The sequence below is a fragment of the Nanorana parkeri genome, unplaced genomic scaffold, assembly GCF_000935625.1.
Source record: "Nanorana parkeri isolate BGI_ZX_2015 unplaced genomic scaffold, ASM93562v1 scaffold296, whole genome shotgun sequence".
In the NCBI taxonomy this organism is placed as follows: Eukaryota; Metazoa; Chordata; class Amphibia; order Anura; family Dicroglossidae; genus Nanorana; species Nanorana parkeri.
The window spans coordinates 997,425-1,023,789 of record NW_017306564.1 but is presented as its reverse complement, the minus strand read 5'-3'; the positions used below and the strand labels follow the sequence as shown (position 1 = coordinate 1,023,789).

General features: G+C 40.5%; 1 protein-coding gene across 1 annotated transcript in view; it reads right to left on the bottom strand.

Annotated features, from left to right (window-relative positions):
- Positions 1-26,365, bottom strand: part of LYST (lysosomal trafficking regulator) — a 214,811-nt gene that overhangs the window by 11,916 nt on the left and 176,530 nt on the right. Inside the window, exons 38-47 of the mRNA XM_018557714.1 lie at positions 25,811-26,055; positions 22,949-23,015; positions 19,173-19,329; positions 18,791-18,931; positions 16,419-16,636; positions 10,596-10,826; positions 9,449-9,638; positions 6,703-6,839; positions 4,873-4,971; positions 1,790-1,929 (exon numbers count right to left, since the gene is read on the bottom strand). Of these exons, the coding sequence (XP_018413216.1) occupies positions 1,790-1,929; positions 4,873-4,971; positions 6,703-6,839; positions 9,449-9,638; positions 10,596-10,826; positions 16,419-16,636; positions 18,791-18,931; positions 19,173-19,329; positions 22,949-23,015; positions 25,811-26,055 (1,625 nt within the window). The remainder of the gene's footprint in view (positions 1-1,789; positions 1,930-4,872; positions 4,972-6,702; positions 6,840-9,448; positions 9,639-10,595; positions 10,827-16,418; positions 16,637-18,790; positions 18,932-19,172; positions 19,330-22,948; positions 23,016-25,810; positions 26,056-26,365) is intronic.

The window sequence follows — 26,365 nt, the reverse complement described above, 5'->3', positions numbered from 1 at the left end:
AGGTGAGGTGACATCAGATTGCCGGAGTACCGAACTCCATCCCAAATCTTCAGGGAGTGTCTAAGGATCGGGCTGAGATTAGTGGGGCGGTCAGTTTGGGAGAGCCACAGCAGGGACGTTAGGGGCAGGGGGTGACAGTCCACCATGTCTAGGCACGCCCATAGTGGGAGTTCGGATGTTGAATGTAATAAAGCTAAGGGAGCAATGGTGGCCGCCGCATAGTACGATCGAAGATTGGGGACTGCAAGACCTCCACTGAGTTTGGGGCAATATAGTAGTTTTTGGTTAATGTGGGGACGGGAGTTGCCCCAAATGAATGTGAGTATCCTTCGTTGGAGAATGCGAAAAATATGGCCAGGAATGGGGATCGGCAGGGCCCGGAACACATAAAGCAACTTGGGCAGGAAGGTCATCTTCACTGCATGGATCCTCCCTATCCAGGAGATGGGAAATCTCTGCCAGGAGGCCAGCAAAGTAGTGAGAGATTTCAGGAGGGGGGGAATGTTGGCTGCGTACAGGGTGTCATAGGTCGGGGTCAGGCGGATGCCCATGTGAACGGGAAGGAGAGCTTGAGTGCAGCTAATGTTGCAGGCGTCAAGGTGACATCAAGAGCTTGGGATTTGGATTGGGTACACGTAATTTTAAAGCTTGACATGTTTGGTGTGTATTTACCCGCCGTGACCCCGTCTTTTATATTTAACCAAAAAATGTGGGTAATAATAAATGTTTTATATCAATGTAGGGAGAACAGGTTTTTTTTCAAACTTTTCGGTACTTTTTTCATTATATAGTAAAAAATAAAAACCCCAGTGGTGATTCAATACCACCAAAAGAAAGCTCTACCTTTGGTATTAAAATTAATTTCAGTACAGCGTTGCACGACGGAATAAACGTCAGTTAAAGTACTGCTGCGCTGAATGCTGAAAAATGGCCTGGCCAGGAAGGGGGTATAAACAACCCGGTCAGCAAGTGGTTAAGCTAAAAAAAATTGTTTTCAGAACATTTGATTTTCTAATGGTTAGTGAGGGTCTAATCAATGTTTGTTTTAAACCATTTAAATTAGCCATGTTGTGATATTCAATATATTTGACCTGAAAAGGAAATATACCGGGAACGCTTGTTTTTGCCTGTATTTGCACAGAATGAATGTTCACAGAGATTTGCAAGGTGAACGGCTCTGTGAATTGTTTTTAAATACAACCCTAGTTAGTTACAGAGATATGTACAAAGTAGTTACAGAGATATGTACAGTTTTACGAACACATACCAAAATTTCAATACTGGGTTCAGGCGTTGTTTGTTTTACTTTCCGCAGAGTTAACATATAAAATTGATCCTAAATGTTTATGAGAAAACTACCTTACTCCACCTTAGCATAACTAGACTAAAGAGTCCCATCATATCAAATCTCAGCTTACTGTATCCTATGCAATTATTACAGAGTTTGGACTATGACAGCATTTGCAATCAAATGTTCTTTATGATAAGACTTCAAGGAAGAGCCAGTGGACAATTAACCAAGCCCAAATATATGGCATCCAGCAGATCAATACAAACTGATTTGCACAAATCTGAATCTGTCCACTTTGGGTAGCTTTGCTGGCTTTACATCCAATTCATTCATTGCCACTATTCCTACAGTAGAGAAATACTACTTTTGTATGACTAGCCACAACACCACAAGTTACCTGCCAGATGGTGGCAGGCCTGCTTTTCAATTCAAGCTTAAACAAAAAACAGCAAGGGGAAATGAATGTCTCAGTGGTAAAAACAAACCAAATTTTCATACCTGTTGAGATCCCATATTATGCAGGTCCCATCCTTGCTAACACTTATTAATATGCTGTAGGGTTTGCAAACAAACAGGCTGGTAACTTCCCCAGTATGACCATATAGGTGCACCCGGGCTTCAACTTCAATTTCCATCGGCTGCATAATAATTAATAGAAAACATTGACAAGTTTATGCTTAAGATAAAAATGTACGCTTCAGTGGAATATATAAACATGTATAATAAATTAAAAAAAAACAACAGCTATGCATTATTTGCATCTAAACCAGCCTTTTTGAACCTTTTTACCATGAAGGAACCCTGAAGTAATTTTCACGTCTCAGTGAACTCATGCTAAAAGTTACGTTTTAGATATGATAACAAAGGAATAAGGTTTGCAGTATCTACACCAGATTATAAACACCCCCTCCTCAATACGACAATACTTTCAGCAATAATTGTTAAATGCAACTAATGATATTAACCATTAATGCAGATGATAAAACTCGCATTGCAGTACGCCTTTAAATTCATGGTCTGTGGAACATTGTTCTCCTACCCTGCAGGTCAGCTCCTTTACAATGGGGATTACCATAAAAGTACCGCCTTACACTGGAAATCAGAGGAAGAGTTTACCTTTACATTTGTGGTCAGTTGGAGAGGTTCTTACTTACAATGGTAACCAGTGGTAGATGTTCCCCTATACACTGGTGACCAGTGAAAAGAAAGCCTTGTTAAATTGGTAGGTGGAAGGAATGCTATATTACAATGGTGTTCAATGTAGTGCTCCTATACCATCATCAGGTAGAAAATCAATTGTACCACTATCTAGACCATAAGCACAGCCCTAATATGGTTTTAGTAAAAACACTTTTTACAACAAACAGTCATACAAATGTGAAACAATACAAAAAGTAAACTAGGAGCAGTGTGTGTGATCACTTCTCCTTCTTCCAATATTGCAAATGTAAATTGGATGAAGTCAAAGACATAGCATGGCTTCTGCCAATTTCCAGTGATCTTAAATTGTAAAACAGTGTAATGGGGGATCCCCAAACCAGGGAAACCGAGATGATCCAGACCCCAAGTCTCTAAAATGCAAACACATTATCTAGTATATATTCCCAAAGAGTATTAAACCCAAAATATATGATAACAAGAAAGAGATAACCCCGAAGGGATATACTCCTTTGGAAAACAATGCACAAATAACAAAAATATATTTAAAAAAAATCTAAATTTATTATAATTATCTATTAAAAACATGATCAAAATCACTATGTGTGTCCTACAATAATGACCTGACAACCATCTCCAGTAGAACAAGAAACCGGAGAAAATGGTTTCATATCAATGACAGACCACCAATGTTAAGTATTAAACAATATAATCCTAGTGAGGAGGACCTCTATGGTCAACACTTCTAATTTCCCCATTTCCTAAAGCCATAAATCTTTTTATGATCAATGCAGTGGTGTACAGAAAAACTGGGAAATGCACTGGGGCTGGGTTTGATCTTGTACCATGCTGAAAAATAATTAGATTCAAATATGATTTGGCTTAAGAGGAATAAAAGAATGTGCCCACGATTTAACATATATGACCTCATGCTTGCATGAATGGGACTTTAGAATAGACAGACATCTATTTGTGTTGTACTTGAAATCTGAGGGAAATGTCAGAACATGAGTATATTAGTGTGAACAGCTGTTAAAAATGTCTAAAGCGAAGAACTGTGTTTTTAAAAATAGATTGAAGTATGTAATTTAGAAATTGACATGACTTAGTACTTTGGTCAAGCCATATTGAGAGTGTTAAACCTCATTACGTCAATGTATATTGAGAATAGAACTTCATAAGAATATGATCTTATAAGATTAGCCTATAGTTATTTTAAAGTCAGAATATGTATATAATAAGTGGAAACCTTTAAGGAAAAAGTTCACACTACAGGACAGTCAACCTTCGCAAGACAAAAGTCTTGCGATGGTTGTAAGGTGTGTGCCCAGCCTAAGACTAAGACACTGGGAGAGACACACCCACACAGAAGACTTTGCTATTACACCTGTTGAAGACTATTTTCGTCTAGAATCCTCACAAGCCAGAAAAACTTCTAAAGCTGCCCATACACCTTACAACTATCGCAGGACTTTCATTGTGTGATGGTTGTAAGGTGATTAAAATTCCGTACGAACTGCCCATCTTGGAAAGGCAGATCGTACTTGCGATCATCGCAAGTCCTCCCCGCTGAGGGGAGGGCTTACAGTTGATTGCAATGGTGAGCGGGTAGTGTGCGCCTGCGCACCTCGGCCCGTGCGGCTTTCGTCTTGTGATCGCGCTACCACCCTGCCGAAAATCGTACGACCTTACAGTATATGCGATCACACACTGCACGTACACATTACGATTATCGTACGATCGCGGGATCATCCGCGATTATCGTACGTTAATCGTCAGTGTTCCCTGAAAATCACTTCACACAAAGTGATTTTCAGGGAACACTAACGCTGCATTATTCTCTGAACTATATATTTTAATTATATATTTGTGTATTAATTTTTTTGCTATATCATTGTATGCAATTGGCTTTATGCTATATAATTAAAGTCACAAGTTTTTTCATAAAACTGGAAATTTTTTGATGAAGATTATAATTACCGCAGCGCTGAATACTGAAAAATGGCCTGGATGGGAAGGGGGTTTAACACCGCGGATGTCAACTGGTTAAGATGCTTAAAAACATAAAAGTGTCATTCAAAAAATAATTTCTAACACAGGCTATTAAAGGAAACCAAAAAAGTAAACACTACAGTCTGAAGCTAGAACAGTGTAATGTAACTGTATTCGGGTATATTCAACACTACTGTGTTGTGGTAACAAAACCTTGTAGATGGCTGTGCTTTGCAACATGGTGCAGTGCACTGCTAGAAATGGTACATGCATCTGTTTTGATGCGTTAGTGGTGCATTTGGAGCATACAAACCACAATGGTGTAAATGGGCACTCAATGTGTCATACATCTAGAAAGTACAATTAGAGTTACACTGACAGATTCTCCATTAACTAATAAAATGCAACAAACAAAATACATTTGAACATACCGTTGTGTTAGTGAAACGATTCAGGTATGCAGTGATTACTCCACATTTGCTCCCAGTATAAAGTTGACAACTGTCTGGCACCCAAGCACAACTTGTTACCTATTGCACATAAGGATATTTTTAACTACTATACAATTTACCATGAATAAATGACGTTAGGTGATTAAGTCTAAAGACCAGAAGTAATAACATTTATTTCTGATATTCCAAATAACTAAATGGTGGTTTCAAAGTTCAATGCATGCCTAACATATTTAGCAAGCTGTATATTGTCTTTGCCTAGCATATTTTAGAGCTGTATACCTTTTTTTTATAAAAACCCTCCCCTAGAAGTCAAAATTATTTTACCAAGAATCATGAAATTAAACAAATGCTAAATAATGGGCACAATAAAACCCAGTAAAACACAGTAAAAATTTTCTTTCTTTGAACGTCATATTTACAATCATTTTTTTTTTTGCAGGTGATGTATTTAACTGTAGGAAGAAAAATGGGGCTAATGGTGGCATAGTTTGATAGCCACAGGCTTGCAGGGGATAGAATTATAGTAAAAAAAGTCTTCTAAAAAGCATTGACATGACCAATCATATACAATAGATGTACAATGCTGCAGTCTCTCTTTAACCACCATGGTCTCTTGTAGTCAGCCAAGACTATTAGAGACCATCTAACAGCATGACAGCAGGCGAATCGACGGTCTTTGTGTCATTTGCTTAAAACTGGTTGTGTACCAGTTTTTGAAGGATTACAGAACCCTGAGAAACACTGAGAAACCCTTGTGAGTATAAGCATTGATTTTTTACTTTATTGTAAATAAAAAACTATTCTTCACATAGTTTGGGCGCTCTGTGCTATTGTTTGTGGTGATATATTTGAAGGTTGATGTGTGATGAACGTTTTGGGAAGGAGAAGAATTACTAGCTGCCACTAGTGCCAGGAGTGAAGCTTTAATGCTACTGTAGACAGGCTTGATCCCACTCATAAGACCAAACAATGCAAACACTGCAGCCACACTCAATCTCCCAGCAGGAATATGGCTTTTATACATGTTGGTCCTAGTGGGGTTGTATACTTTCAAGTACAATAAAACCTTATACATGTTGCAAGAGATAATTCAGAGTACAGCTGTGTTCTCTGAATTATTTGGGCACCAGAACTATTATTTTATATTAGATATTAATCTGCCCAGCTGTGCCTTTACTTGCACAGCACTCTGCATTTGGCTGTACCTGGGTGAGAGCACATCCTGTGTCCTGACCTGGGTACACCAATGCCAAAAATAGAAGTGACATTGAAAAATTCTTATAATAGGCAATACAGATTAATTGAATTCTCCATCTGAAAATTGTTTACAAGACAATCCATAATAACAAGGTACAAAACGTTTGGCCTTTTGAAGATACCTCTGCCTGAGAGCTTCTGACTGTACAAGATATTTAGAAACAAAACAATTCTAAAAGATGAGAAACAGGCTTGCCCTCATATCAGTATTAAAGGGTTATTAAACCCTGACGGTTTTATTTGTATATATCTACTGCTAGCAACCAGAAGATATATGCAAAAACTTTAAAAACAAAAAAAACCTTTTGAAACAGGTTCAAACTTACATGGGTCTTCGCCGCACGCTCCCGTCCGAACATCTGAAGAGTCCAAAGATTTTTAAATCACATTAACACTCCAAGACACATCATATAATGTCTGCAATATTATGTCTACACACCCTATATGCTGCATGCATCTATTTTCACATTTCGCAGTCTACTAAAGGACATATCTAAATTCTTCAGAATGTGCACATTTTCATCTTTCTGAAGAAAAAAAATACATTACCTGGTGATGTTCTGAACACTGAATGAAATTCACAGGGGGTTCACTTTGTTTACTCTTCAGTCTTAGAATGTTATCAGGATATCCCCAGCTGAGAATTGCTGACCACTGAATGTCAGTACTGTGCATACTTCGGACACCTAGGATTATTTATTTTTCATTATAATCAGACAACAATGTATGCAGAACAGTATTCTTTGCTATCCCTTTGACGTTAAATATTAAAGTTTACAATAAAAAAAAATAAAAAAAATTGATTTTTTGTTCTCACTGTAAAACCCTTTGTTGGAGTTCATTGACGGACACAAAAGTTTTTCACCGTTGGGGTAAACTGCCATCTCCAGGAGAATTAGACACTGGCAATCAAAAAACTGTAGACCTGTCCAGCATGACTCCTGCTAATACCAGCATGCTTCGGTACTGTGAGCATGGTCATAAACCCAGAGGGGTGGGTCCTGTGTCCCTCAATGGGCTCCAAGAAAAGGATTTTACAGTATGTAGAAAAACCCTATTTTCTTTCTCTTCCATTGAGGGACACAGAAAGTCTTAAAGTGACATTAAAGTCTACATTTTTTTTTCCCTCCCCCAATGTTAGTGTCAGCACTTACCTTAAATGATGTCTCTAAATCCGATCTTCTTCTTCTTCTTTTTCCCTGTCGTTTTCAGCCTTCTCTCCAGCGCGGACTCCTCTGTGCTTGCTGGCACTTCCTGTCCCACGGTGTCTGCATGCGGGTGCACGCTGTCCATTGACTTATTTTGTGTCTCTCCTCGTCTCCCGGCTGAAAATCTGAACTGCGCATGCGCCCCGCCCAAGATCCTTTGCGGCCGCCCAAGCTTTTCGGAAGGGAGTGCGCGGTGAAGACACAGGTAAGTTTAAACCTGTTTCAAAGGGTTTTATTTTTTTATTTAAAGTTTTTGCATTTATCCACTGCTTGCTAGCAGTAGATATATGCGACAACACCTGAGGGTTTAATAACCGTTTAACTTCGGATTGTCCAAAAGCAGTCCAACTAAGCGGTGGCACAATACAGCCAACAAATGCTAACAGACCCAAGAACAACAAAAGAAAACTGGGGGCTGCCAGTACCTCAAATAACTGCGTGATGGACCTTTACGACCTTAAGCTGGCATCAGATGTGGCTACAACACCAACCTGGTAGACCTGAGTGAGTGACCTAGAAATAGTGGCACTAAAAGCTCATGCACCCTTATGGGGACTATCCAGAATAAGATAAGATCGATAATCTGAGGGAGAAGGCATGGGAGTGTGCTTGTGGCCTCTACAATCGCAGTCATCAAATAATTGGGGATTTGGGATAAAGTCTTGCATGACTAATAAAAACCTCAGCCAAGAGGGCAGAGAAACATGCCACAATGACTAAGGAAGACTCCAAACAAGGAGAAGACTCAAGGAAATGTATCCGCATCAGTGGGTGTGCTGCAAGCAACACCTAAACTTTTAGTAGGGTGTGAGCGGGGAGCACCTGGTACAGTGGGACTGTCCCCATTCCCCTATGTTTTAGAATCATGCATGGCAGTAGGGAAACGCAAGTCTCAGGGTATGATGCCTAAGGTACTCATGAAACCCAGGCTGTAGCAGGTGAGGGTTTACAATGTCACTGTAGGTGAGCAGCAAGAACAGATTTCAAAATTAAAGGAGAACTATGGGGTTAAGGCTTTTCCCAAACTAGCATCCTCCCGTCACCCTAGGCCTATCTAGAGATAGGAGAGCCGTGACAGGATCGAGAGGTGAGCGAACGCCGGTATGTGTTCGTTCACCTCCCGATCTACTGAGCCGACCTGTGACAGTCTCATTGTCACAGGTCGGCTAGAACTATGAGGTGAGTGAAAAGCACTCACCTCATAGTTCTCTTTTAAGTTCCTTGTGGCTCTTTGCAAAGCAAGAGTAGCACTGGGGAGATGCTTACTTGACAGTGTATGGTGGAAAAAACAGCATGTGCATGTGTGCCCATGAGACTGCACTCAGTAGATGATATCAGCGCTCAATCCCAAAGCATTAACCCATCCAGAGTGGAAACCGGCAGGAAACAGAGACTTTAAAAGTGACCAGCGACCAATGTATTTGAAGTAGCCCCTGATGATCAATCTAAATGGCCAAATCACAAACTTAGGCTTCAGAGCCAGGGCAAAGGCTGAGGCAATGCCAGCAGCTCTGGACCTGGAAAGTTCTAAACAGCTATTTTATCACCAGAAAAGAGAATGGAAGGCGCCCTACACAGAACCCAGTGCACAAAGGTAGCTTCCAGGCTTTCCGCGCAACGTCCAGTCCAGCACTCTAAAAGCCAGGCTAAGGGCAGCAGCACCAGATAGCTGCAATTGAAGAGATCAGCTCTAGCAGCAGTGTAGATAAGAGTCTTGTTAAAGAAAAAACGTGCTAGCAATAGGTTAGTTTTTTTTACACAGTAAGGATGAAGAAAAGACATCCATCCTCCTATGACACTAGCAAACAACATGTTGGTAGTAAGAGGTGTTATTCTGGCCTAGTTTTTTTTTTCCTGTGTCCAATCTTTCTGTAGGAGGCAGTATAACCTAAAAGGTGAGACCTACTGTGTCTCTCAATGGATGGGAAAGAAAAATGTATACCAAAATGGACTATCTGACCAACATACACTTTGGAGTTGTAATATTAATGAAAATACTGACACAACTGATGTGTTATCTTTACTGTACAAAATTATAATTATATTTTTGATTAAGAATTCAAGATATAATACACCTAAAAACATACCTTGCTCCTTACTGTAGCTCATCATTAGGCAGAATTTCTTTGATAAGCCACATATAGCTCTAGTTGGTAAAGCCTGTAGGGAGCCAAATCTCTCTCCATGAGGCTGACTGAAGCACACAATGGGATCTGGAGAACTTGGGGAGCCAACATATTCTCCCCATTTCAAGCCTTTTATCCAAGGTAATGGACTCTTTCAGAAGAAAACAAAGTCATTTATTACAGTTAAAAAAGAAACAGGGAGAGAGAAAAAAAAAAAGGAGATAAAATTAAAAGGACAATTTGCACAATGTTTAAGATTAATATTTGTATATGTATATACTGTACACACACACACACATACTGTATAACATATCTATATATACATATATAAAAACACACACACACACACACACACACACACACACACACACAAACACACACACACACACACATATATATAGATTTTTTAGAGAGAGAGAGAGAGAGAGAGAGAGAGAGAGAGATCTCAACATCTGAAACACCTCTTTAGGAAAATGAGTCCTTAAAACTGTTTGACTGCACAGGTCAGTAGATTAACTAACTTGATTTGAGCTTGACTGATTTTAACATAGAAGTGTTTTTTGGGGGGGGTTTCTGACTACCTAGGTTTATTCCAAACATGTTTAAATTCACTTACTTGTGAATTCCAGTATGGTAATTGTTCCAAAAAAACATAGACATGTTGCAAATATTTTTAGAATGTATATTAGCCAATTAAAAAAAATAAAATAAAATATAAGCAATATATAAGAGGATATGGCAATTATTTAACATTCATAAAAGCCATTTTGGAATGCAAGAAAGAGTTACCCAAAATCAGCAAATATTCAAAGTTGTGCATAGGTCAGGACTTCCTATTTATGTAGTCAGCCATACTACCATACTTTTCTCAGCTGCCAGTGCTGCATCACGAGTTCAGTGTCTGTAGCTTGGATTTATTAATGGATTAATTCATGATTATTTATGCTAAATAATACAACCCAGATTAGGTTCGGAGTAACAGGTAGCCCACTGAAGATGGGTGGTATGAAGGAAAATATAAATACTTTATGGTCGGTCTTATGCCTATAATTTATTATTTGCATATACTTTTTAGATTAAATTGCAGGTATAAAGTATTTTTACTTACAGGGTAAGAAGGTTCCTTTGAGCTCTCCCTGTTTTCCCTAAATGCAAGCTGTACTAGCAATCCCATTGCAGCGGGAAGTTCTCCTTCCATAAGAAGTTTTGATCCTTGACGGCACACATGTGCACTGTGAAAGAGCTGTCGAGGTGTCTGCCCATATGTTTTAATCATTGTTTCCAGCGCTCGCCTTTGGACAGGATCTTCAACTGCTGAAACGTCCATTCCAAAATAAGTCTGAAAAGAAAAAACATTTTAAAAAAATTAAGTATAATTACAGACCAGAAAGACATTAAAAAGTGACAAATAGCTATACACTGTAAACATAGCATGTTATAGATTATTTCATATATTAAAACAATTTAATTGCAATTTGGCTTTCCTTCTATGTAGGTAGCATACCTAATTTAGATAATCTCTCCATTTATTTTTTGCCCTGGCTTTGTTACCTCATTTCTTTCAAATGCTGAACACCACAAGAATTGCATGTGGTACACAAATAGCTGGAATTTTTACCATGGCTGAGGCAGTTAGAGGCTGCAGACTACAACAGTGCTGTCAGCAGCAAATATGATAAAAAAGACCCACACTGCAGAGCTCTATGGACCGGTCCTGGGGGCAGAGCTGTCAGATGGAATAAGATGGCTATTTCCTACCCCTAGGCGAAGTCCTCTGCCTCTCCCTCAGAACTTGCTTCCTCACTAAATCGGTGGCACCCACAAATGGTCTGCCACATCATCATCCACCTCCTCATCACTGGAGACCACTTTGCAGTAGGCTCCAGCTGTCGGTACATCACTGCATGTTGCTGTTCCCTACCTGATGACCCGCCCTCTATGGTCATGGCACTATCTTCCTCAATATCTGAAATAAATGCTTCAGTGATCAAATAATTCTAATGACTCCTCATTGCCAATTTGTGGTGCTATGGTGGGATGGTGGGATAAGCAGAAGAGTGTGAGTAGCAAGAAGGCACATTAGCGCTGCGTCTGGGAGTGGAAAGAAGAGGAAGGCTTTTTTTGGCTACTTAATTACCTTTTGTGCATGGGGCTCTCATGGTACATGCATGAGCTTGTATTTCTATAGTTAAAACCAGTGTTTTTTTACATTCAGATTAAAACCCACATATACACATAAAAAATAGGATTTTGGTACTCACCGTAAAATCCTTTTCTCTCCGTTCATTGAAGGACACAGGGAACAGATCGGAGATCATGTACTGTAGGGTAATATCGCCACCTGCAGGAGAAGGACGCTAGGCACAAAAAAACCTAAAGACCAATTACAGCCTAGGGGCGGCCCCTGCCGGTGGCCAAACCCCCCACCTACTGAGAAGTCTCCAGTTTAGTAACAAGCAGTAAAGGAGTACACACCCACATAGAGGGGCGAGCCCTGTGTCCTTCAATGAACGGAGAGAAAAGGATTTTACGGTGAGTACCAAAATCCTATTTTCTCTCCCGTTCATTGAAGGACACAGGGAACAGATCGGAGATCATGTACTGTAGGGACGTCACAGAGCAGTACCAAAAAAGAGGGGTGGGCCAACAGAAACAACAAACCCAACTAAACAAAAAAATCCCCTCAAACGGCCGCCTGCAACACTTTGCGCCCCAAACCAGCATCCGCAGATGCCAAAACATCCACCTTATAAAACTTGGCAAAGGTGTGAACAGAAGACCAAGTCGCGGCCTTACAAACCTGAGAAACGGAGGCACCATGACGGAAAGCCCAAGATGCCCCAACAGCCCTTGTAGAATGGGCCGTAACAGAAAAAGGAGGCTCACGCCCCTTAATAGCATACGCCTGAGATACCGTGTCGCGAATCCATCGAGAGATGGTAGCCGACGAGGCAGCCCTGCCCTTCCGGGGGCCATCTGCAACGACAAACAGGGAATCCGATTCCCGAAACGCAGCCGTAGCACTCTACGTAAACCCGGATGGCGCGGACCACGTCCAGACAGTGGGTTTCCTGCAGGTGGCGATATTACCCTACAGTACATGATCTCCGATCTGTTCCCTGTGTCCTTCAATGAACGGGAGAGAAAAATGTTTTTGTCATGCAGAGAACAAGAGCCTCCAAAGTAAACCATACAGCATGTGTGTGCAACATTCACATATTTTATGACATCACATCAGTGATTCCGAGAGAGATGCACATAAATGCTTGATAAAGGTGTGTGTGTGTGTACACACACACTATATTGCCAAAAGTATTGGGACACCCCTCCATATCATTGGATTCAGGTGTTCCAATCACCAAATCAAGCACCTAAGCATGCAGATGCTTCTACAAACATTTGTGAAAGAATGGGACGCTCTCAGGAGCTTAGTGAATTCAAGAGTGCTACCGTGATAGGTTGCCACCTGTGTAATAAGCCCATCCGTGAAATTTCCTTTCTACTAAATATTCCGTGGCCAACTGTTAGTGGTATCATATCAAAGTGGAAGCAAATGGAAACAGCAGCAACTCAGCCAAGAAGTGGTCTTACCTTATGCGTTTATGTCAAATCTTCATAAGACATATGTATATAGTTTTATTTTTGTAATTAAACATATTCTATGTTGGGTGACTGAATAGAGTAGGGAAATTGTGTTTATAATGTCCCGAGGAATTGATTACATGGGGATTTTTTAATGTAATTAGGCGTAGCCAGTTAATGGTAAATGGTCAAGACAATGGGATCTAAGGAACACTTCGGAGCCGAGACCCTTGATTCGCACAATAGGTTGCATACACTCTTTTGTCTCTGTCCAATATCATCAAAGGTTTCCTTGTCGCTAGTAAACAACCAGATTGCCCCCCTGGTTTAGATGAAATCATGGCCTGGGGTTAGCCTAAGGACACCTGCCAATCTAGAATTTCCCACTCATCTTAAAAGATTTGCATAGAGGGTTTTGGAAAGCCTTCAATCCCTAGTAGGCATTGGGAGGCAACCAATCGAAGGCTCGCAATGCATCTCTATGGACACAGGGGATATATTAACGATTGAGGGAAGAAGTTAAGTGGCTAGTCTTTTTAGACCACCAGGATGGGGCCCTCATGTGATGATTAATGGGTAACTATACATGTACCCTTTCCCCACTTAACTGTATGTCTGTTAGATACCAATGTCTGTGTATTTGGCATGTTTAAATCTTTTCTTTGTATGTTGTAGTTAAATAGATTGTTGGTTTGCTGTATTTAAATCTTGATACTATATACCAATACATTTATGTTATTGTGTTGAGCTCACAAATCTCATCATTGAATACTCAGAACCATATACTTGTAAGTTTGAACACTTATATAGCGGGTTCATAACTTAAAATAGTAATTTGGGTAACAGTGGTAGGCAACGTAAAATGACGGAGCGGGTCAGAGCAAGCTGAAGCGCACAGTGTGCAGAAGTCACCAACTGTCTGCAGAGTCAATAGCTACAGATCTCCAAATCTCGTGTGGCCTTCAGATTGGCAGTGCGTAGAGAGCTTCATGGAATGGCCCTCCATGGCCAAGCAGCTGCTTCCAAGCCTTACATCACCAAGTGCAATGCAAAGCATCGAATGCAGTGGTGTAAAGCACGCCGCCGCTGGACTCTAGAGAAGTGGAGACGTGTTCTCTGGAGTGACGAATCAAGCTTCTCTGTCTGGCAATCCGATGGAGGTGTCTAGGTTTGGTGTTTGCCAGGAGAACGGTACTTGCCTGACTGCATTGTGCCAAGTGAAAAGTTTGTTGTCAATATCATCAAAGGTTTCCTTGTCGCTAGTAAACAACCAGATTGCCCCCCTGGTTTAGATGAAATCATGGCCTGGGGTTAGCCTAAGGACACCTGCCAATCTAGAATTTCCCACTCATCTTAAAAGATTTGCATAGAGGGTTTTGGAAAGCCTTCAATCCCTAGTAGGCATTGGGAGGCAACCAATCGAAGGCTCGCAATGCATCTCTATGGACACAGGGGATATATTAACGATTGAGGGAAGAAGTTAAGTGGCTAGTCTTTTTAGACCACCAGGATGGGGCCCTCATGTGATGATTAATGGGTAACTATACATGTACCCTTTCCCCACTTAACTGTATGTCTGTTAGATACCAATGTCTGTGTATTTGGCATGTTTAAATCTTTTCTTTGTATGTTGTAGTTAAATAGATTGTTGGTTTGCTGTATTTAAATCTTGATACTATATACCAATACATTTATGTTATTGTGTTGAGCTCACAAATCTCATCATTGAATACTCAGAACCATATACTTGTAAGTTTGAACACTTATATAGCGGGTTCATAACTTAAAATAGTAATTTGGGTAACAGTGGTAGGCAACGTAAAATGACGGAGCGGGTCAGAGCAAGCTGAAGCGCACAGTGTGCAGAAGTCACCAACTGTCTGCAGAGTCAATAGCTACAGATCTCCAAATCTCGTGTGGCCTTCAGATTGGCAGTGCGTAGAGAGCTTCATGGAATGGCCCTCCATGGCCAAGCAGCTGCTTCCAAGCCTTACATCACCAAGTGCAATGCAAAGCATCGAATGCAGTGGTGTAAAGCACGCCGCCGCTGGACTCTAGAGAAGTGGAGACGTGTTCTCTGGAGTGACGAATCAAGCTTCTCTGTCTGGCAATCCGATGGAGGTGTCTAGGTTTGGTGTTTGCCAGGAGAACGGTACTTGCCTGACTGCATTGTGCCAAGTGTAAAGTTTGGTGGAGAGGGGATTATGGTGTGGGGTTGGGCTTGGCCCCTTAGTTCCAGTGAAGTGAACTCTTAAGACATCAGCATACAAAAAGACATTTTGGACAATTTCATGCTCCCAACTTTGTGGGAACAGTTTGGTGATTGCCCCTTCCTGTTCCAACATGACTGCACACCAGTGCATAAAGCAAGGTTAATAAAGATATGGATGAGCAAGTTTGGGGTGGAGGAACTTGACTGGTCAGCACAGAGTCCTGACCTCAACCTGATAGAAAGCCTTTGGGATGCATTGGAGTGGAGACTGTGAGCCAAGCCTTCTCGTCCAACATCAGTACCTGAACTCACAAATGCGCTTCTGGAAGAATGGTCAAACATTCCCATAGGCACGCTCCTAAACGTGTATATATAAAATGTATATATTTATGCAATAAATATGTGAAGCTTTGGTGCACACTACCTTACTGCACAAGTATACTGTGACATGCAGCAAACAAAGAGCAGCTTTGCAGGTGTCAGCAACCACTGTATGCTGTGTACCCAGAAATAAAAAAAAAAAAAAAAAAGAAAAATACTAGCAAAAGGAAAAAAATATATATACACCTCACCAAAATAAACCATGGAACTCTAACATCAATCCAATTATTTTTTTAAAAATCTAAAAAAAAAATGTATGGCGAAATAAAAAAATGAAATAAAAACAAAAAAAACGGCTGCTGGGAGGGCAGCACCTTAACAGCAACTATAGTTGTTGCTGACAGACACAAAAAAGTAGTCCTAAAAAGGACTGTTAGGTCTCTTAACTGTGAGCAAAGGGGTACACAAGAATATGTAGCCCACTTCAGTAATTTAGTGCAATTTAGCACAGTATAGCATCGTAAAGCAACTAGCTCTCCGTACACAGACTGTCATTATTTTAGACCCTATATATAATAACCGACCCTATTATTGGCCCAGCATAAAGACCTATATGTGGAATACTGATGTAGAGATAACACCACTAGAAGCTATTACAAAACATAAAAAGCTGGGAGGGAAATGTAAACATTTATCATCACTTTTGGTTGGATTTCCCCCAGAACCTATATTTTGTGGCTCAGTAAAATCTCCAGATTACACCATGGCAGAACTCTTTTCCAAGTGATTAAGAAAAACCTTTATTTTCATACTTACAGCTGGGTGGAACACATTGATGGCTTGAACAGCAGCACGTCCTTTCTGTTTGTAGCCAAATACAAGATCGATCCAATTACAAATTGTCTGAGAAACTTGGTCTGACTCTAGGGCTTGCCGATGAATCAGGATGAAAAGGCGTGGATCATTTCGGGCCCAAGGTGGAAGGTTAACATGATTCACCCGTTCACCATTTTGACGTAGACCAAAATCAAAGCCTATTTAGTTGGAAAGACAGTTTTAACACCACAAACCTTTAAAGCGCTCTGTAAAATACATTGCTATACTGTGTTATTTCCATCTGTCGATTTATGTATCTATTTTCTTAGGTACACCCATCAGAAACTATGTGAAATGTCTGCTGAATATTTTCAATTAATTCCTTTATTTACATTAGTTGTATCAAGGCAGCAGATAGCTTTTGCCCATTCATTATAAATAGAGGGGGGAAAAAATCCACTTAAACTCTGACACTTTTAAATGTCCGAAATGTTAAGAGAAAACTATGGGGTCACTGGAGGACTAATGGTCCTTCTGTGACCCCAAAATCTGCATATAAGGGGCAATTGTCCGCTATGTGTTAACGGTGCAGAGCCGCACTGCATCCGGGAAAGATTCTGACAATATTGTCGGGATTCACCCCGCTGCTTGATTGCCAGCTGTGCCTGCCCCCCCCCCCGCCCTTCTGTCTCTACAGGTCAGTGCTGGAGGAACGGAGAGGAGAGGGGGAATCTCTGCGGGGACCAGTGATTGACAAAAGAGAAGATCGGGAGCTAAGCTGTATATGTGATCGCTCAGTTCTAGATCAAAAGAGCCGACGTGTGGCTGCAGTGTCACATGTCGGCTCTGACTATGGGGATAAGTGTATTTCACTCATCCCCTACTTCTCTTTTAATTCCACTTGAATTTAAATGTGTGGTAATATAATTTCTTCTGTCACAGTCCCACATAAATATACCAAAAAAATCTTTGTGTCCCACTTTTATCTGTGGATCTACGCCGCAGTGTATGGCAACAGAGCCCTTTTTTAGATGCATATATTGCATGGTAGAGGGAGGGTCATCAAAATGTGGTCATCTATCAGCTTTCTTTTCAGGTTCAGCAACTGGATATTATTTTTAGGTCACATAAATCACCAAGAGGAAACAAATATAAAGAAAGTTGTCATGCTTTTAACTGCAACTAGATTTACTGAGTGCATACTATAATCATTTTTCATATTTGCTTTATCCTAGAATAGTTGTCTGGGTATCCACTAAACAAATATAGAATTTATATAATTTTCAAGTGGGATTAAATCAGACTACTCTTGGTCACTGAGACAGTAAATGAGAGGAAATTTCCAATACAGACACAGGTAGCAAAAAAGTGTTGACAGGGGCTCTATCCTTCTATAAATGTATTGTATTGCTGTTGTGGCCTTTTCGTCTCAGTAGAAACAAAATTCAGTTTGCTGTAGTTAGAATAGGTGTGCCAGGCTACATTTCTGTGATTCTGATTTCCTTTAGATCCATGCCACAACTAGTGATCATTTTGCTGGCAAGAAATTGCCAGTGACAGAATCACTTAAATGTGCAGCGAAAACTCGCCTGCTTGCAGCTACATGAGGGAAGGGTCACTTGATGACAAAAATCCTGCAGAATGTCACCAGCAAGAGAGCGACACCTTGCTCAGCCATGTCTCAGGCGACATATGCAAGCAGATGAGTATTTCACTGTCCTGCTGTGCCCTTTGCATATCAATTTTGATGCTGGAGAATTATTGCCAGTGACAGGATTGCAAGTCTGAAATGGCCTTCTCCTTAGTCCTTTAGTTGGCTTCCTTTTTCTCTCCTGATAGTGTACGCCTAATGTCAAATTATATGAAACTTGATAACACAGCAGTGGCGTTTGTGCTGCTTTAGTAGTCAACACTGTTATCCATGGTCTTCGTGCAACTGATCTTTCTCCAACACTGATTAACCATGCCTTGTTCTGCACTGGGTCTCTGTGTGCAGGAAGCCATCTTGGTAGAGGCAAGACTTTTGCTTCTCTAATGTTAGAGCCCCCAGCATGGAAAACCGTGAGCTGCACAGTAGTGATATCACCAAATTTAACTCCAAATCTCTTAGCACTAACAGTGAGAAGCAGCACTGCCGTAGATTCCCACAGCAGATACACAACTATGAAGCTGTAGGCGCCCTCACATACCAGGGAATACACTGGCCTTTTTTAGGAGGAATTTCAGACAAAAGACTTTAGTTGCTGCTTAGAAACAATTAACATTTTTAAAATTATCCCCATCATGTAGCAAATCTTTACTTTTTTAATTCAGTCACACTTTAAACCTTACAAAAATGTAAAGCAACATTTTAGTTATAACAAATCACTTACCTTCTCTGTTCACTAAAAATTCTGGCAAGTAGAAAAATTCTGGAATAAGCTCTTTAACATCAGTCATTGATTCGTAGGAAGACAAGCGCCATGTTGTATTCATGGAATGAAATGTTCTGTCAGGGATATCAAAACTTTGATCTGCAAGATAAAGAACATATTTGATTACAAGTTATGATTTAGGAACATTGCATATTTGATAAACTCATTAAAAATAATACATTATTTAAATTGCAAATGTCAGGTATATTTTCCAATGAAAATAAATTTTTAAAATATCCCCCAAAAGTTTGAGAAGTTGCATTCCACGTATTACTATGCATTTGCTTATACGTCTTCCTTTCTGCCTTAAAAGAAATGTATATTTCGAGTTTAATCAGACCTTGATATGCCAGGAACATTTTGGTGAAAGGAGGCAATCGGACCATGAAATGCAGTATAGTGCCACTGTTTGAGTAATGAGATCCATAATGATATGGTTGCACTGGTGGCATTGGATCGTCTTCTCTATCTCCTTTACAGTACTCATCTTCCAAATACTAAAATTAAGACAAAACATCAAGTTATAGCAGCGATATTCACTTCAAACAGTTCATCTATTACACTAAAACAGCCCTTAATGTAAGTTAAATATGTTTACACAGACAAGATAGTTAAAACAAGGTACATTCTGGGAAATTTGCCATTTAAATCACCATTTAAACCGGAGCTGCTTAGCCCCACAAATACATGTTTATAATAAGGTCCTCTAGACTCTGGCCAGTGTCAGATCCTTACCCCAGCTCTGTGTAGGTAGAAATACTGCTTGGCTACTCTGCAGAAATCAGCGAAGACTATCTCCTATTATTTAGACCACAGCAACAAGCAGAAGCCATGCACCTGTCATTTTTATATTTTAAATTCATCATAACATCCTTGTGATCATATGTACAGCTGGCCAAGCACTAGTAGTTTTCCAAACTTAGTTTTATACAAAAGATCTTTTTCGACTTTCTATTAGTTGGTGTCAAATCAACGATTAATTTCAATCGTAGTGACGAAAAAAGTTGGAGTAGGATGGAAAATTTGTATTGAACAAACAAAATTCTAACAGTTAATGCGGCGTTCGTTCGGGAAGCTGCATTAATTCCAAAATCCAATGTAAGTAATAAAACTAGATTTCGACATTCTTCAGGTGTCTGATCTAAAGACCTTTCCTTCAGAAATCTACTAGTGTATGGCTAGCTTAACACTTTCAGCTATTATAGATTATGAAAGAGGGTACATTGCAAATTTTACATATTATATACATTGAACAGAACTCAAGATGCATTTCATCATACAGTTATTACAGATCACCATCTATAACATTTAAAGAACTACAGTTAAGCAGGTAAATTCACAATTAAAATACAGTACATATATGTGAACTGCCTTACTGGTCAAAATGCAATTCTGTTCAGCCAGTCATTTGATTTAGACATCTGTGCCAGACTGCATAGTCAAGTCCCTGATCTCACTTTTATCCATTGCATTTACAGGGAACCTTTCCTCCAAGAAATATGGAGACTGCCATTGCTGCCGTCTTATTTTGAAAATGCTGCTGGACTGCCATGCTTCAATTACTAACCCAGAATCAGCATAAAGATAGAGCAGTGGTTCTCAACCTGTGTAACCTCAGGACCCACATTTGTCCTTGGTCATTAAATCGCAACCCAACTCACACTGCAATGGAATGCACGGAATTAGGGTACCGTGCGTTCCAGTGCGGGCGTATGGGCTGTATTTGGGAGGTGTGTTTGGGGTACCATTCAAATGAATGGCAACCCAACGCACCTCCCACACCAGAACGCATGGTAGGTGTAGGAATTGCATTGTACAGTGCGCTAATTGCATGAGACTAGTGTGAATAAGCCCACAAAAACACTGACATACATACACTACCACAGACACAATCTCACACTCATAGGCATTCTCACACACACATCCACACTCCCAAAAATATTTAAATTAATTTTTTTTTTTTAAGATCCACCCAGTCTCCCTACCTTATGGCAACTGGAGTGGATCCTCAGCCTGGGGTCCAGTGTGGGCTGCTGTGCTGTGACGGAGCTCCATTCATATGTGCATTGCTTGTACAGCTCCCTTGCGTGCCTTGTAGAGGTGCCGGGAGCCAGAATGTGATGTCACTTCGGTCCAGGCACCTCTATAGGGCATGTGAGGGTGCTGTAAGCAATGCATGTATGGATGAAGCTCCCTTGAGGCCATAGCTCCACCTCAAGCTGACATTCAGCACCACGCAGCATATTTTGAATGGCTGCTTGGCGCTAGAACCGACAGTGCTGCGCTAGGGGTAGGCAAAGGAGCCTCTCACCTAGAAAAGTGGAAGGCATGCGGTGCCCCACTAAACACAGGGTCGCGACCCACTTTTGGGTCACGACCCACTAGTTGAGAACCAAGGAGATAGAGACTTCTCAGGATCTTCAAATGCATACTGGTTCCAAGTCAGTAATGCTAAAACTACTGAGCCAGAAATGTTATAAACCCTTGCAAGGAGTAACTGCCTGTTTTTGCCTCGGGTCAAAAAAAAAATTATACTGACCTAAACCTCTGAGATGGCCGGTTCTTAGACTGGTCCCTAGAGCTTCTCTTCCCCCTCCTCTGTAGCGGTCTAGGAATCCTCGAGTCATCACGTCCAATACAGTGTATAGGAAGTGAGAATGCTGAGGAGCATATCACCGCTGCAGTGGAGGAGGAGATAGGCTGCAAGGAGCGCTGGCGTCTCAGAGGTTCCGGTGAGTATTACCTTTTTTCCTGTCCCCTGTTATTTGCAGCGGTCTCTGTCCCTTTCAATACCCGCTGCTCTCCCTGTCTGCATCAGCAGAGGGGAGTGAGACACAGATCACTGCAGCTGGCACCAGCAGGGAAGGGAGTTGGCCGCCTGTTATCTCCTGTGCTGCCCCGTTCCGTCTCCTATTCTGCCGGTGTTCTATCACCAGCGTCCAGTCTCCAATCAGCGGCTGGAAACAATAGCCTGCCTGCTCTTGGATATCTTAAAGTGCAATAGCAGGCTGCCTATTGCACCCGCCCACTGCCTGCTGTCAATCAGCAGGGAAGGACCTGATGGAGAACTTTCTCCTTCAGTTCCCTCCTCTGCTGATTGACAGCAGGCAGTGGGCGGTGCAATAGCCAGCCTGCTATTGGCTATTGCAAATAAAAATAACCAATAACAGGCTGGCTATTGCTCCAAGCCACTGCCTGCTGTTTTGACATTCAGCTGCCTCAGCCGACTAAAATCGACTTTAATTTCCGTCGACTAAAATCAACTTGAATTTCGTCGACTAAAATAAAAATTAATCTGATGACTGAAATGCGTCTAAAAATAAAAATGTATTTGCGTCAAAAGACTAAGACGAAAATGAAATTTGGTGCCAAAATTAACACTGGTTCGGCTAAGTCAAGGATTTATGCGCTCTTCCTGTTACTATGTTTCCCATGTTATACTGACAGTACTCTAAAAGTCATGGTGCTTGACTAGTTTACAATGCTGGCCCTTCCTCTTCCAGTGTACATCCTTCTAAGCTGGGGACTACAAAAAGCCTAAAAGTACCGTATATGCCGGCGTATAAGATGGGTTTTTAGACCCAAAAACACTGCCCGAAAATCGGGGGTCGTCTTATACGCTGGGTATACTGTATGTAGCTTCGGCTACATACAGTATACCATGCTGAGCCAATCACGGCAGGCTTTGTATTCATTAATACAAAGCCTGTATTAATGAATGCAAAGCCTGCCGTGATTGGCTCAGCGCGGTATACTGTATGTAGCTGAAGGACGGAACCCGGAAGATGGAGGACGCTGCGAGGATCGTGGACAAGGTAAGAGACTGTAATCACGAGTGTGGCTCGGGGTTGCCACTTATGGTACTGAAAATTATCCCCGAGCCACACTCGGGAATACCGCCATGGGTGTAAGTGGGTGCATTTAAACATTATTTTGGGCTATACTCGTCTTGTACGACGAGTATAGCCCAAAACCTATATTTTAACACAAAAAGTAGGGGGTCGTCTTATACGCCGAGTCGTCTTATACGCCGGCAAATACGGTATGTTGTTTTTTTCCATCTAGGGTTTATTTAAAGTAGCCATGATATAATCTCCTACAAGAAGTTACATTTACCTTGTAATTGTCTATGTAACGATCTTCCTTTTCTTTAGATTGTACAGCAATAGGCTTGATAAGATTCCTGCAAATGAACAGGTAGATGAAATTCACATTACGAGAGACACAACAATATTAGCCAGTAGGTACAAAGTAACTAACATTTACTAACAGTAACATTTCTAGGGCTTTAAAACAAAAATCTCACATTTCTAATATGGAAAATGAGCTGAGAAAGGACAACTTCCATTTTTGCTTTGTTAATGCAGTCAGAATATTCTTCTTCTATAAATCCCACATGTACATGCCTGAAAATTACATATCCTGTTATTTTAGGACATGCGGCAGTATGCTCCAATCTGCAATCTTCTTTAAACTATTTACGGTGACATTATCATCATATCTTTATCCTTACTCAAGTTAACATTATTTCATGATCATAATCATCCTTATTAGTGATGGAAAAACAAAAAATCTCAGTTCTTATGTATTATATAAAAGTATGTAGAACCAAAAGAATCTCACCACTCCAATTCCTTAGCTGCCATCAGGAGGGCCCAGATGCTGGTCTAATAGGTGCATCTCCACATTGGAATGTAGTAATATCCAAACAGACCGCACTATCCAGAGAATTACAATACTTCTTTATTTACTTTACTGAAATTCACAGCAAATCCTGTGTAAAAGTGTATGTAACAGCAAATACCAGCACCGCAAACCCCCAACCAGCTACAACCTCTCACATGTTTCACCCCTATGAATAAGCCTACGGGTGAAACATGCGAGAGGTGGTAGCTGGCTGGTGGCTTGCGGTGCAGGTATTTGCTGTTACATACACTGTTACACTGGATTTGCTGTGAATTTCAATAAAGTCTGAAGTATTGGAATTCTCTGGCTAGTGCGGTTCGTATACCAATATAAAATTATGTAGTATATAAAATCTCAGTGCTAATGTATTATATAAAATTATTAAAGGAGGTTTATTCTACAAGATTAAAGATAATTAATCACAAAAAACACGCTGGCAACAACACCAATAAGGTGTAACACATAAGAAGCAAACCTGTAATGAAAGAATTACCAGTGGAACCATTGCTCACCACCTCCTGCACATTCTGGCTGCCTGGCTCCCTCTGGCTTGCATTTGTACCAAATTTGAACCTTTGTTATATTGGTAAGCCAAAGACTTAATTCATAAAATGAAAACAGAACTCTAGATCTGCATACTTTTCAGATCTGTAAATCAGTATAGATGCCACTGAATCACCAAGACAGCCAGGGAACTAGCATGTTTAAGGGTGGTTAACAATCATAGTTACATGTTTCTCTCAATGCAGGTTTTCTTTTAAATTGAGTCAATTTTCAACTACAGTACTTAAACCACAGTCCTGGCACAGAGTAGTACTGAAGGCTTCCCACTCAATGCAGCTTTCTGTCCAACCTTCTAGCATGCTTATAATTATTCTATTACATAGCATCAACAGTTTGTGCAACGCTTTAAAACGCATGGGGACAAAGTACAGTTACAGCACAAAACCATATAAAAGGATTAGAAGTGCCCTGCCCGTGAGAGCTTACAATCCACAAGTAAGGGCAAGTGATAGAGAAGGTAATAACTGTGAAGGATGAGCTGATTGAAGTAACAGATGAATAATTTTTAAGACAGGGATGTGCAAATAATTTTCTCAACGGGCCACATGAGAAACTGGGACTGTTGTGGAGGGCCAAACTAATAGGCTGAAACTTAATTCTGCTCAATATTAATTTTATCGCGTTATAAAATGCAGTAGAGTATATGATTTTGATAAGCTGTTACTGGTACGAATACATGTTACAATAAGGCTATGAAAATGTTAGTAAAATGAAGCAGTAAAAAAAATAAAACTGCCAATTATATCACTTTCATTTTATTTTTAACATAACATACTTTTAACCTTCACAAAAAGAAGGCACTCGCATATGTTAACTTGATAAAAACAAATCTGATTGTGGCAACAAATGTAGGGGACACTTCAATTGGAGCCAACTAATAATTAGTTGTCACCATTAGAGTGCCCACTTACATTGGTTGTTCCCATCAGAGTGCCCCTCACTTTCATAATTAAATGTAAGAGGGCACTCTGATGGGGGCAACTAATGTAAGGGGGCACTCCGATGAGGACAATAATTAGTTGTCCCCATAAACAGATTGTTCCAAATCAGAGTGTAGGTTGTTTTCATAATTAATGTAAGGGCCACCCTGATGGTGACAACTTATTAGTTGTCCCCGCTAAAGTGCCTCCTTACATAGTTTGTGTCCTTTGGAGTGCCCCTTTATATTATTGTCCCTGCATACCTTATGATCTTTTTTCTGTTAGGCCATAGGCGGGAGCCGGGAGGTGGAGCAAGCTGCAGGAGAGGACGGAAGATGATCCTCTTTCGTCCTCCTGTAATGCTGGGAACACATTTGACATCACTGGCTGCTAGGACCTCCTGGCGGTCCAAGCAACTAATAACTGCAGAAGAGGCGGACCCCTGATACCACTGATTACTAGGAGTCCGAGCAACTGATGACTGAAAAGGAGGGAGCCTGCGCTGGGCTATGGCATGCAGCCTGCCATAATTAAGCCAAGGTCGGCGATCGGTGTGTCCGATCCACGGTCCGGACAGGGACAGATGAAGGGCTGGGGAGGTGAGTTTTCAGAGGCAGAGATAGCCATATAGCTCCAGAGGATGGGAGAGGCGGTGAAATACAATTTTAGCAACTCAGTCTATGTGATCTATAAAATAGCATCATGTTATCAGTCGCAAATAATTGCCCAAAAAAACAAACAAACAAAAAAAATCAAAGTACAGACCAGGCAGTTATTAAATAAAATCAAACAGGCAAGATTACTCCACCTGTAAATATTATTGTTGCTCAGGTCAAGTGTCTCACTGGTGTAATCACTGAGAATAAACGGGAAAACTGGATATTGCATTAGGTCATTGAAGGAGCGCCCTGCGTGCTTATTTAAATGTGTAAGGTATTCAAAATTGGTTATTTGTCCAGAGCACCAGAGCTGAGTGAGAGCTGTAATATTTCCATACTCCAACAGATTGGGAAGATTATTGGACAATATTTTCTGGTAAACATCATCTCGCACCTTAAAAAAGAAAAAAAAAATTATGTACTTCAGCTAATACACATATTCTGCAATGCACAATCCAACTTTTATCCTACTACAGAAGCCTACTTTAGGAGTCTATTTATAAAAGTCCAAAAATATTATTTCACAGTTTTTATGGTATATTTTAACTCCAATAATATTGTTAATTTATAAAAGGTAGTCTGTTTTTTCACTGATTTTTTTTCAACATTATCAGATTTTAAAAAGTGACATTTATTTGCAAAGGGCTCTTCTGGAATTAGATATCATGGCATTCAGTAATACGGGATATACCATCCACTCAATG